General features: G+C 52.7%; 1 protein-coding gene across 1 annotated transcript in view; it reads left to right on the top strand.

Annotated features, from left to right (window-relative positions):
• LOC129842950 (protein PHTF2-like) overlaps positions 1-13,056 on the top strand; it is a 138,525-nt gene that overhangs the window by 94,731 nt on the left and 30,738 nt on the right. Inside the window, exons 4-5 of the mRNA XM_055911665.1 lie at positions 6,847-6,916; positions 10,670-10,828. Coding sequence (XP_055767640.1) covers positions 6,847-6,916; positions 10,670-10,828 — 229 coding nt within the window. The remainder of the gene's footprint in view (positions 1-6,846; positions 6,917-10,669; positions 10,829-13,056) is intronic.

Below are 13,056 nucleotides of genomic sequence, written 5' to 3' on the forward strand. Positions count from 1 at the left end.
CAGTTACTGTGGGTTACCTCGAGTGATTTACCAACAACGGGCCCATCTCCAGAACCCAACAGGGCAGACGTGGGCCAGTTACTGTGTCTGCATCTTTGTGTGCATGAGAAACTAACAAGGGCTCACACATACCATAACAAAGTAGCTATGACAACATTATCAAGAATATAGTCTAAATATATATATTTTTGTTACTGAGATAAACCATGACAGTAAAGGCTTATTCATGCCCCCTGGTGGTAGTGATGATGAATTACAACAGGTTTCTCTTATCTTATCTCACAAACAAACCATATCCTTTAAAGACGAATAGAAAAGAGATTTACATTGATAAACAGAGCAATATAGATAAAATAGTCAGCGTACTGTATTTGAAAAGCAGTTGAGGAAGGTTTAACTCCTAGCTGGAGACAGACACCACTCCTTTCAGTTGAGGAAGGTTTAACTCCTAGCTGGAGACAGACACCACTCCTTTCAGTTGAGGAAGGTTTAACTCCTAGCTGGAGACAGACACCACTCCTTTCAGTTGAGGAAGGTTTAACTCCTAGTTGGAGACAGACACCACTCCTTTCAGATGAAGAAGGTTTAACTCCTAGCTGGAGACAGACACCACTCCTTTCAGTTGAGGAAGGTTTAACTCCTAGCTGGAGACAGACACCACTCCTTTCAGTTGAGGAAAGTTTAACTCCTAGCTGGAGACAGACACCACTCCTTTCAGTTGAGGAAGGTTTAACTCCTAGCTGGAGACAGACACCACTCCTTTCAGTTGGGGAAGGTTTAACTCCTAGCTGGAGACAGACACCACTCCTTTCAGTTGAGGAAGGTTTAACTCCTAGTTGGAGACAGACACCACTCCTTTCAGTTGAGGAAGGTTTAACTCCTAGCTGGAGACAGACACCACTCCTTTCAGTTGAGGAAGGTTTAACTCCTAGCTGGAGACAGACACCACTCCTTTCAGTTGAGGAAGGTTTAACTCCTAGCTGGAGACAGACACCACTCCTTTCAGTTGAGGAAGGTTTAACTCCTAGCTGGAGACAGACACCACTCCTTTCAGTTGAGGAAGGTTTAACTCCTAGCTGGAGACAGACACCACTCCTTTCAGTTGAGGAAGGTTTAACTCCTAGCTGGAGACAGACACCACTCCTTTCAGTTGAGGAAGGTTTAACTCCTAGCTGGAGACAGACACCACTCCTTTCAGTTGAGGAAGGTTTAACTCCTAGTTGGAGACAGACACCACTCCTTTCAGTTGAGGAAGGTTTAACTCCTAGCTGGAGACAGACACCACTCCTTTCAGTTGGGGAAGGTTTAACTCCTAGCTGGAGACAGACACCACTCCTTTCAGTTGAGGAAGGTTTAACTCCTAGCTGGAGACAGACACCACTCCTTTCAGTTGGGGAAGGTTTAACTCCTAGCTGGAGACAGACACCACTCCTTTCAGTTGAGGAAGGTTTAACTCCTAGTTGGAGACAGACACCACTCCTTTCAGTTGAGGAAGGTTTAACTCCTAGCTGGAGACAGACACCACTCCTTTCAGTTGAGGAAGGTTTAACTCCTAGTTGGAGACAGACACCACTCCTTTCAGTTGGGGAAGGTTTAACTCCTAGCTGGAGACAGACACCACTCCTTTCAGTTGAGGAAGGTTTAACTCCTAGTTGGAGACAGACACCACTCCTTTCAGTTGAGGAAGGTTTAACTCCTAGCTGGAGACAGACACCACTCCTTTCAGTTGAGGAAGGTTTAACTCCTAGCTGGAGACAGACACCACTCCTTTCAGTTGAGGAAGGTTTAACTCCTAGCTGGAGACAGACACCACTCCTTTCAGTTGAGGAAGGTTTAACTCCTAGCTGGAGACAGACACCACTCCTTTCAGTTGAGGAAGGTTTAACTCCTAGCTGGAGACAGACACCACTCCTTTCAGTTGAGGAAGGTTTAACTCCTAGCTGGAGACAGACACCACTCCTTTCAGTTGAGGAAGGTTTAACTCCTAGCTGGAGACAGACACCACTCCTTTCAGTTGGGGAAGGTTTAACTCCTAGCTGGAGACAGACACCACTCCTTTCAGTTGAGGAAGGTTTAACTCCTAGCTGGAGACAGACACCACTCCTTTCAGTTGGGGAAGGTTTAACTCCTAGCTGGAGACAGACACCACTCCTTTCAGTTGAGGAAGGTTTAACTCCTAGTTGGAGACAGACACCACTCCTTTCAGTTGAGGAAGGTTTAACTCCTAGCTGGAGACAGACACCACTCCTTTCAGTTGAGGAAGGTTTAACTCCTAGTTGGAGACAGACACCACTCCTTTCAGTTGGGGAAGGTTTAACTCCTAGCTGGAGACAGACACCACTCCTTTCAGTTGAGGAAGGTTTAACTCCTAGTTGGAGACAGACACCACTCCTTTCAGTTGAGGAAGGTTTAACTCCTAGCTGGAGACAGACACCACTCCTTTCAGTTGAGGAAGGTTTAACTCCTAGCTGGAGACAGACACCACTCCTGTTCCAGTCATGTCTGTCTATAAGACAGTTTATAGCCGTAATAAAGAGGAAGGTATTGATCGTCTCGTCTAATAGTTTACGGACACACATACCCACACACCTAGAGAGTGTCAGCTCTTTAAGATAAGGTCTTTGATTAAGTTCCTGTATAGCTGTATACAAATAGAGAAGGTCACCGTTTGACCTTTGGGTAAATATTAGCATTTGAGAGTGTTAGGATAGACAGCATTAGACGACAGGGATGTGTTTAGTAGGACACACCGTAGCAAAACGGCACTGGCTTCCAGTGGGGAGACCTGAGGTCAACATACCCCCCTCCCCATCTCGTACTCCTGAGTGGGAGACCTGAGGTCAACATACCCCCGTCCCCCTCCCCATCTCGTACTCCTGAGTGGGAGACCTGAGGTCAACATACCCCCCTCCCCCTCCCCATCTCGTACTCCTGAGTGGGAGACCTGAGGTCAACATACCCCCCTCCCCATCTCGTACTCCTGAGTGGGAGACCTGAGGTCAACATACCCCCCTCCCCATCTCGTACTCCTGAGTGGGAGACCTGAGGTCAACATACCCCCCTCCCCCTCCCCATCTCGTACTCCTGAGTGGGAGACCTGAGGTCAACATACCCCCCTCCCCATCTCGTACTCCTGAGTGGGAGACCTGAGGTCAACATACCCCCCTCCCCATCTCGTACTCCTGAGTGGGAGACCTGAGGTCAACATACCCCCCTCCCCATCTCGTACTCCTGAGTGGGAGACCTGAGGTCAACATACCCCCCTCCCCATCTCGTACTCCTGAGTGGGAGACCTGAGGTCAACATACCCCCCTCCCCCTCCCCATCTCGTACTCCTGAGTGGGAGACCTGAGGTCAACATACCCCCGTCCCCCTCCCCATCTCGTACTCATGAGTGGGAGACCTGAGGTCAACATACCCCCCTCCCCCTCCCCATCTCGTACTCCTGAGTGGGAGACCTGAGGTCAACATACCCCCTCCCCCTCACCATCTCGTACTCCTGAGTGGGAGACCTGAGGTCAACATACCCCCCTCCCCCTCCACATCTCGTACTCCTGAGTGGGAGACCTGAGGTCAACATACCCCCCTCCCCATCTCGTACTCCTGAGTGGGAGACCTGAGGTCAACATACCCCCCTCCCCATCTCGTACTCCTGAGTGGGAGACCTGAGGTCAACATACCCCCTCCCCCTCCCCATCTCGTACTCCTGAGTGGGAGACCTGAGGTCAACATACCCCCCTCCCCATCTCGTACTCCTGAGTGGGAGACCTGAGGTCAACATACCCCCCTCCCCCTCCCCATCTCGTACTCCTGAGTGGGAGACCTGAGGTCAACATACCCCCCCCCCCTCCCCATCTCGTACTCCTGAGTGGGAGACCTGAGGTCAACATACCCCCCTCCCCCTCCCCATCTCGTACTCCTGAGTGGGAGACCTGAGGTCAACATACCCCCGTCCCCCTCCCCATCTCGTACTCCTGAGTGGGAGACCTGAGGTCAACATACCCCCCTCCCCATCTCGTACTCCTGAGTGGGAGACCTGAGGTCAACATACCCCCCCCCCCCCTCCCCATCTCGTACTCCTGAGTGGGAGACCTGAGGTCAACATACCCCCCTCCCCCTCCCCATCTCGTACTCCTGAGTGGGAGACCTGAGGTCAACATACCCCCGTCCCCCTCCCCATCTCGTACTCCTGAGTGGGAGACCTGAGGTCAACATACCCCCCTCCCCATCTCGTACTCCTGAGTGGGAGACCTGAGGTCAACATACCCCCCTCCCCCTCCCCATCTCGTACTCCTGAGTGGGAGACCTGAGGTCAACATACCCCCGTCCCCCTCCCCATCTCGTACTCATGAGTGGGAGACCTGAGGTCAACATACCCCCCTCCCCCTCCCCATCTCGTACTCCTGAGTGGGAGACCTGAGGTCAACATACCCCCTCCCCCTCACCATCTCGTACTCCTGAGTGGGAGACCTGAGGTCAACATACCCCCCTCCCCCTCCACATCTCGTACTCCTGAGTGGGAGACCTGAGGTCAACATACCCCCCTCCCCATCTCGTACTCCTGAGTGGGAGACCTGAGGTCAACATACCCCCCTCCCCATCTCGTACTCCTGAGTGGGAGACCTGAGGTCAACATACCCCCTCCCCCTCCCCATCTCGTACTCCTGAGTGGGAGACCTGAGGTCAACATACCCCCCTCCCCATCTCGTACTCCTGAGTGGGAGACCTGAGGTCAACATACCCCCCTCCCCCTCCCCATCTCGTACTCCTGAGTGGGAGACCTGAGGTCAACATACCCCCCCCCCCCTCCCCATCTCGTACTCCTGAGTGGGAGACCTGAGGTCAACATACCCCCCTCCCCCTCCCCATCTCGTACTCCTGAGTGGGAGACCTGAGGTCAACATACCCCCGTCCCCCTCCCCATCTCGTACTCCTGAGTGGGAGACCTGAGGTCAACATACCCCCCTCCCCATCTCGTACTCCTGAGTGGGAGACCTGAGGTCAACATACCCCCCCCCCCCTCCCCATCTCGTACTCCTGAGTGGGAGACCTGAGGTCAACATACCCCCCTCCCCCTCCCCATCTCGTACTCCTGAGTGGGAGACCTGAGGTCAACATACCCCCGTCCCCCTCCCCATCTCGTACTCCTGAGTGGGAGACCTGAGGTCAACATACCCCCCTCCCCATCTCGTACTCCTGAGTGGGAGACCTGAGGTCAACATACCCCCCTCCCCATCTCGTACTCCTGAGTGGGAGACCTGAGGTCAACATACCCCCCTCCCCATCTCGTACTCCTGAGTGGGAGACCTGAGGTCAACATACCCCCCTCCCCATCTCGTACTCCTGAGTGGGAGACCTGAGGTCAACATACCCCCGTCCCCCTCCCCATCTCGTACTCATGAGTGGGAGACCTGAGGTCAACATACCCCCCTCCCCCTCCCCATCTCGTACTCCTGAGTGGGAGACCTGAGGTCAACATACCCCCTCCCCCTCACCATCTCGTACTCCTGAGTGGGAGACCTGAGGTCAACATACCCCCCTCCCCCTCCACATCTCGTACTCCTGAGTGGGAGACCTGAGGTCAACATACCCCCCTCCCCATCTCGTACTCCTGAGTGGGAGACCTGAGGTCAACATACCCCCCTCCCCATCTCGTACTCCTGAGTGGGAGACCTGAGGTCAACATACCCCCTCCCCCTCCCCATCTCGTACTCCTGAGTGGGAGACCTGAGGTCAACATACCCCCCTCCCCATCTCGTACTCCTGAGTGGGAGACCTGAGGTCAACATACCCCCCTCCCCCTCCCCATCTCGTACTCCTGAGTGGGAGACCTGAGGTCAACATACCCCCCCCCCCCTCCCCATCTCGTACTCCTGAGTGGGAGACCTGAGGTCAACATACCCCCCTCCCCCTCCCCATCTCGTACTCCTGAGTGGGAGACCTGAGGTCAACATACCCCCGTCCCCCTCCCCATCTCGTACTCCTGAGTGGGAGACCTGAGGTCAACATACCCCCCTCCCCATCTCGTACTCCTGAGTGGGAGACCTGAGGTCAACATACCCCCCCCCCCCTCCCCATCTCGTACTCCTGAGTGGGAGACCTGAGGTCAACATACCCCCCTCCCCCTCCCCATCTCGTACTCCTGAGTGGGAGACCTGAGGTCAACATACCCCCGTCCCCCTCCCCATCTCGTACTCCTGAGTGGGAGACCTGAGGTCAACATACCCCCCTCCCCATCTCGTACTCCTGAGTGGGAGACCTGAGGTCAACATACCCCCCTCCCCCTCCCCATCTCGTACTCCTGAGTGGGAGACCTTCCCAGTAGCCTGTCTCACAAACTATAATCAGGACTGACTGATAGTGAACTGACTGATAGTGAACTGACTGATAGTGAACTGGGCACATGTAGGACACCGTGTGTGTTAATGCATTAGTGGAATGTGTTTTGATCCTGCAAGGCCTCAACGTCAGGTAGTTTGTCCTGTGTTAGGTGTATTTGGCACGGTATGCTGCACCCACTGTGTGAGGACCTAACACGCATGGGGTTACCTCCATAGTTAGTGCCCTCTGTGGGCTGTAGGGTTTCATTTGAGATCCTCACTATTTCTGTGAGTGCACCAAAGGTCATCCTAACTTAAGGTCTGTCTGTCTGTCTGTCTGTCTGTCTGTCTCTGTCTGTCTGTCTGTCTGTCTGTCTGTCTGTCTGTCTGTCTCTGTCTGTCTCTGTCTGTCTCTGTCTGTCTGTCTGTCTGTCTGTCTGTCTGTCTGTCTGTCTCTGTTTGTCTCTGTCTGTCTGTCTCTCTGTCTCTGTCTGTCTGTCTGTAACACTGTGTTGTTCCTCTCCAGGGCCTGAGGAACAAGCCGAAGAAGACAGGCCATGTGAAAGCAGACCTCATTGATGTGGACCTGGTGAGAGGTAATGAGGACACATCAGCTCTCATTCACTCAGACACCCACGTTGGCAACCATGTTGTCTGTCCCAGTCCAACCATGTTGTCTGTCCCAGTCCAACCATGTTGTCTGTCTGTCCCAGTCCAACCATGTTGTCTGTCCCAGTCCAACCTGTTGGCTGTCTGTCCCGGTACAACCATGTTGTCTGTCTGTCCCAGTCCAACCATGTTGTCTGTCCCAGTACAACCATGTTGTCTGTCCCAGTACAACCATGTTGTCTGTCCCAGTACAACCATGTTGTCTGTCCCAGGTCAACCATGTTGTCTGTCTGTCCCAGGTCAACCATGTTGTCTGTCTGTCCCAGTACAACCATGTTGTCTGTCCCAGTACAACCATGTTGTCTGTCCCAGTACAACCATGTTGTCTGTCTGTCCCAGGTCAACCATGTTGGCTGTTTGTCCCAGGTCAACCATGTTGGCTGTCTGTCCCAGTCCAACCATGTTGTCTGTCTGTCCCAGTCCAACCATGTTGTCTGTCCCAGTACAACCATGTTGTCTGTCTGTCCCAGTACAACCATGTTGTCTGTCTGTCCCAGTACAACCATGTTGTCTGTCTGTCTGTCTGTCCCAGTACAACCATGTTGGCTGTCTGTCCCAGTCCAACCATGTTGGCTGTCTGTCCCAGTCCAACCATGTTGTCTGTCTGTCCCAGTCCAACCATGTTGTCTGTCTGTCCCAGGTCAACCATGTTGGCTGTCTGTCCCAGTCCAACCATGTTGTCTGTCTGTCTGTCCCAGTCCAACCATGCTGTCTGTCCCAGTACAACCTGTTGGCTGTCTTTCCCAGTACAACCTGTTGGCTGTCTTTCCCAGTACAACCATGTTGGCTGTCTGTCCCAGTCCAACCATGTTGTCTGTCCCAGTCCAACCTGTTGGCTGTCTTTCCCAGTCCAACCTGTTGGCTGTCTGTCCCAGTCCAACCTGTTGGCTGTCTGTCCCAGTCCATCCTGTTGGCTGTCTGTCCCAGTCCAACCATGATGGCTGTCTGTCCCAGTACAACCATGTTGGCTGGCTGTCCCAGTCCAACCTGTTGGCTGTCTGTCCCAGTCCAACCATGTTGTCTGTCTGTCCCAGTACAACCATGTTGTCTGTCTGTCCCAGTACAACCATGTTGTCTGTCCCAGTACAACCATGTTGTCTGTCCCAGTCCAACCATGTTGTCTGTCTGTCCCAGTACAACCATGTTGGTTGTCTGTCCCAGTACAACCATGTTGGTTGTCTGTCCCAGTCCAACCATGTTGGCTGTCTGTCCCAGTCCAACCATGTTGGTTGTCTGTCCCAGTCCAACCATGTTGGCTGTCTGTCCCAGTCCAACCATGTTGGCTGTCTGTCCCAGTACAACCATGTTGGCTGTCTGTCCCAGTACAACCATGTTGGCTGTCTGTCCCAGTACAACCATGTTGGCTGTCTGTCCCAGTACAACCATGTTGGCTGTCTGTCCCAGTACAACCATGTTGGTTGTCTGTCCCAGTACAACCTGTTGTCTGTCTGTCCCAGTCCAACCTGTTGGCTGTCTGTCCCAGTACAACCATGTTGTCTGTCCCAGTCCAACCATGTTGGCTGTCTGTCCCAGTACAACCATGTTGGCTGTCTGTTCCAGTCTAACCTGTTGGCTGTCTGTCCCAGTACAACCATGTTGGCTGTCTGTCCCAGTCCAACCTGTTGGCTGTCTGTCCCAGTACAACCATGTTGTCTGTCCCAGTACAACCATGTTGGTTGTCTGTCCCAGTCCAACCATGTTGGTTGTCTGTCCCAGTCCAACCATGTTGGCTGTCTGTCCCAGTCCAACCATGTTGGTTGTCTGTCCCAGTCCAACCATGTTGGCTGTCTGTCCCAGTCCAACCATGTTGGCTGTCTGTCCCAGTCCAACCATGTTGGCTGTCTGTCCCAGTACAACCATGTTGGCTGTCTGTCCCAGTCCAACCATGTTGGCTGTCTGTCCCAGTACAACCATGTTGGCTGTCTGTCCCAGTCTAACCTGTTGGCTGTCTGTCCCAGTGTAACCTGTTGGCTGTCTGTCCCAGTCCAACCTGTTGGCTGTCTGTCCCAGTCTAACCTGTTGGCTGTCTGTCCCAGTCTAACCTGTTGGCTGTCTGTCCCAGTCTAACCTGTTGGCTGTCTGTCCCAGTCTAACCTGTTGGCTGTCTGTCCCAGTCTAACCTGTTGGCTGTCTGTCCCAGTCTAACCTGTTGGCTGTCTGTCCCAGTCCAACCTGTTGGCTGTCTGTCCCAGTCCAACCATGTTGGTTGTCTGTCCCAGTCTAACCTGTTGGCTGTCTGTCCCAGTACAACCATGTTGGCTGTCTGTCCCAGTCCAACCTGTTGGCTGTCTGTCCCAGTCTAACCTGTTGGCTGTCTGTCCCAGTCTAACCTGTTGGCTGTCTGTCCCAGTCTAACCTGTTGGCTGTCTGTCCCAGTCTAACCTGTTGGCTGTCTGTCCCAGTCTAACCTGTTGGCTGTCTGTCCCAGTCTAACCTGTTGGCTGTCTGTCCCAGTCCAACCATGTTGGCTGTCTGTCCCAGTCTAACCTGTTGGCTGTCTTTCCCAGTCCAACCTGTTGGCTGTCTGTCCCAGTCCAACCATGTTGGCTGTCTGTCCCAGTCCAACCTGTTGGCTGAGCAGGATGGTGCTACGATAGTGTCAACGTAGAGTGTCTCCACTGGTCACATGATGCGAGGCAGGTGTAGAAGTCCTGTGAAACTAGGATCAAAATGGCTCCTCTATTGTTACATCACTCTCTCTGCTTCCCTCTCACTCTCTCTCTCTGTTGAATTATTCAGTCCATCACATCAGACCCCTCTCTGTTTAGTTTCCCCTCATTGCTATTTCATGCCCACATCCCAGGCTGAGCGAGAAAGAGGCAGAGAGACAGACAGAGAGAGAGAGAGCGACAGCGGGGTATGTTTCATGCCCACATCCCATGCTGAGCGAGAGAGACAGAGAAAGAGAGACAGAGAAAGAGAGACAGAGAAAGAGAGACAGAGAAAGAGAGACAGAGAAAGAGAGACAGAGAAAGAGAGACAGAGAAAGAGAGACAGAGAAAGAGAGACAGAGAAAGAGAGACAGAGAGAGAGAGAGACAGAGAGAGAGAGAGACAGAGAGAGAGAGAGACAGAGAGAGAGAGAGAAAGAGAGAGAGAGAGAAAGAGAGAGAGAGAGAAAGAGAGACACAGAGAGAGAGAGAGAGACACAGAGAGAGACACAGAGAGAGAGAGACAGAGAGAGAGAGACACAGAGAAAGAGAGACACAGAGAAAGAGAGACACAGAGAAAGAAAGACAGAGAAAGAAAGACAGAGAAAGAGAGACAGAGAGAGAGAGAGAGATATGTTTCATGCCAGGCTGAGGTAGATGGAGAGAGGTTGATGTAGTGGGGTATGTGTTTCAGATCTGTCTCCCCTGACAGACACGGCACTGCCCCTCACTGTCAACAAGGTCCCCACGGTGACGGCCCCGTGTCCCATGATGGGGGCATTAGTGTCATTGGCTGAGGGTTATTTATTCCAGGGGGCACCCAGGTCTACCTCTGGTAGTTGTTGTAACAGAGACATTATGCCTGTCTGTCATAATAAAGTCTTATGTATCCTTGTGATTCCCATTGGGACAGCCATCTCTTATGAGAGATCAATTGGTAAAGATAGATCCAGTGGAATGATAGAAACATTTATGATATAATGCTTCATAACCTGTCTGCTCTCCTGTTTGTGTGTCTGTGTGTGTCCAGGTTCTGCTTTTGCCAAGGCCAAGCCTGAGTCTCCCTGGACGTCTCTGACCAGGAAGGGTCTCGTCAGGGTGGTGTTGTTCCCCTTCTTCTTCAGATGGTGGATCCAGGTCACCTCCAGAGCCATCTTCCTCCTCCTCCTCCTCCTCTACCTGCTACAAGGTATCTACCTAACCCTAACCTCCAGAGCCATCTTCCTCCTCCTCCTCCTCCTCTACCTGCTACAAGGTATCTACCTAACCCTAACCTCCAGAGTCATCTTCCTCCTCCTCCTCCTCCTCCTCCTCTACCTGCTACAAGGTACCTACCTAACCCTAACCTCCAGAGTCATCTTCCTCCTCCTCCTCCTCCTCCTCTACCTGCTACAAGGTACCTACCTAACCCTAACCTCCAGAGTCATCTTCCTCCTCCTCCTCTACCTGCTACAAGGTACCTACCTAACCCTAACCTCCAGAGTCATCTTCCTCCTCCTCCTCCTCCTCTACCTGCTACAAGGTACCTACCTAACCCTAACCTCGAGTCATCTTCCTCCTCCTCCTCCTCCTCTACCTGCTACAAGGTATCTACCTAACCCTAACCTCCAGAGTCATCTTCCTCCTCCTCCTCCTCCTCTACCTGCTACAAGGTATCTACCTAACCCTAACCTCCAGAGTCATCTTCCTCCTCCTCCTCCTCCTCCTCTACCTGCTACAAGGTACCTACCTAACCCTAACCTCCAGAGTCATCTTCCTCCTCCTCCTCCTCCTCCTCTACCTGCTACAAGGTACCTACCTAACCCTAACCTCCAGAGTCATCTTCCTCCCCCTCCTCTACCAGCTACAAGGTATCTACCTAACCCTAACCTCCAGAGTCATCTTCCTCCTCCTCCTCCTCCTCCTCTACCTGCTACAAGGTACCTACCTAACCCTAACCTCCAGAGTCATCTTCCTCCTCCTCCTCCTCCTCCTCTACCTGCTACAAGGTACCTACCTAACCCTAACCTCCAGAGTCATCTTCCTCCCCCTCCTCTACCAGCTACAAGGTATCTACCTAACCCTAACCTCCAGAGTCATCTTCCTCCTCCTCCTCCTCCTCTACCTGCTACAAGTTACCTACCTAACCCTAACCTCCAGAGTCATCTTCCTCCTCCTCCTCCTCCTCTACCTGCTACAAGGTACCTACCTAACCCTAACCTCCAGGGTCATCTTCCTCCTCCTCCTCTACCTGCTACAAGTTACCTACCTAACCCTAACCTCCAGAGTCATCTTCCTCCTCCTCCTCCTCCTCTACCTGCTACAAGGTACCTACCTAACCCTAACCTCCAGAGTCATCTTCCTCCTCCTCCTCCTCCTCTACCTGCTACAAGGTACCTACCTAACCCTAACCTCCAGAGTCATCTTCCTCCTCCTCCTCCTCCTCTACCTGCTACAGGGTACCTACCTAACCCTAACCTCCAGAGTCATCTTCCTCCTCCTCCTCCTCCTCTACCTGCTACAGGGTACCTACCTAACCCTAACCTCCAGAGCCATCTTCCTCCTGCTACAGGGTAGCTACCTAACCCTAACCTCCAGAGCCATCCTCCTCCTCTACCTCCAGAGCCATCTTCCTCCTGCTACAGGGTAGCTACCTGGGGGTGTGTCTATGCCAACCCTCCTCCCGACATGTGGTGCTTCACCACATCTTTCCCACCTCACTAAAGGCGTTCGCATGCTTCCCATCCAGAACAGGATGTATTATGAAGACTTTTGTTATAAAGACTTTTATTATGAAGACCTATATTATAAAGACATATATTATGAAGACCTATATTATAAAGACCTATATTATGAAGACTTTTATTATGAAGACCTATATTATGAAGACCTATATTATGAAGACCTATATTATGAAGACTTTTATTATGAAGACTTTTATTATGAAGACTGTTTTTTTTTGTTTTGGTCCCCGGTTGTTTGTGCACACATTTCTTCTCGAGGCAAGCCCAAAGTCGTTAGTCCCTTCGTCTGTGATTGGTAGTCCCTGTGTCTGCCCCAGTCCAGTTCAGCTAGTCTCCAGCCCAGTTCAGCTAGGCTCCAGTTAAGCTAGGGCTCCAGCCCAGTTCAGCCTGGCTCCAGCCCAGTTCAGCCTGGCTCCAGCCCAGTTCAGCCTGGCTCCAGCCCAGTTCAGCCTGGCTCCAGCCCAGTTCAGCTAGGCTCCAGTCCAGTTCAGCCTGGCTCCAGCCCAGTTCAGCCTGGCTCCAGCCCAGTTCAGCCTGGCTCCAGCCCAGTTCAGCTAGGCTCCAGCCCAGCTAGGCTCCAGTCCAGTTAAGCTAGGGCTCCAGCCCAGTTCAGCTAGGCTCCAGCCCAGTTCAGCCTGGCTCCAGCCCAGTTCAGCCTGGCTCCAGCCCAGTTCAGCCTGGCTCCAGCCTAGTT

Source organism: Salvelinus fontinalis, unplaced genomic scaffold (assembly GCF_029448725.1).
Source record: "Salvelinus fontinalis isolate EN_2023a unplaced genomic scaffold, ASM2944872v1 scaffold_0078, whole genome shotgun sequence".
NCBI classification, from domain to species: Eukaryota; Metazoa; Chordata; class Actinopteri; order Salmoniformes; family Salmonidae; genus Salvelinus; species Salvelinus fontinalis.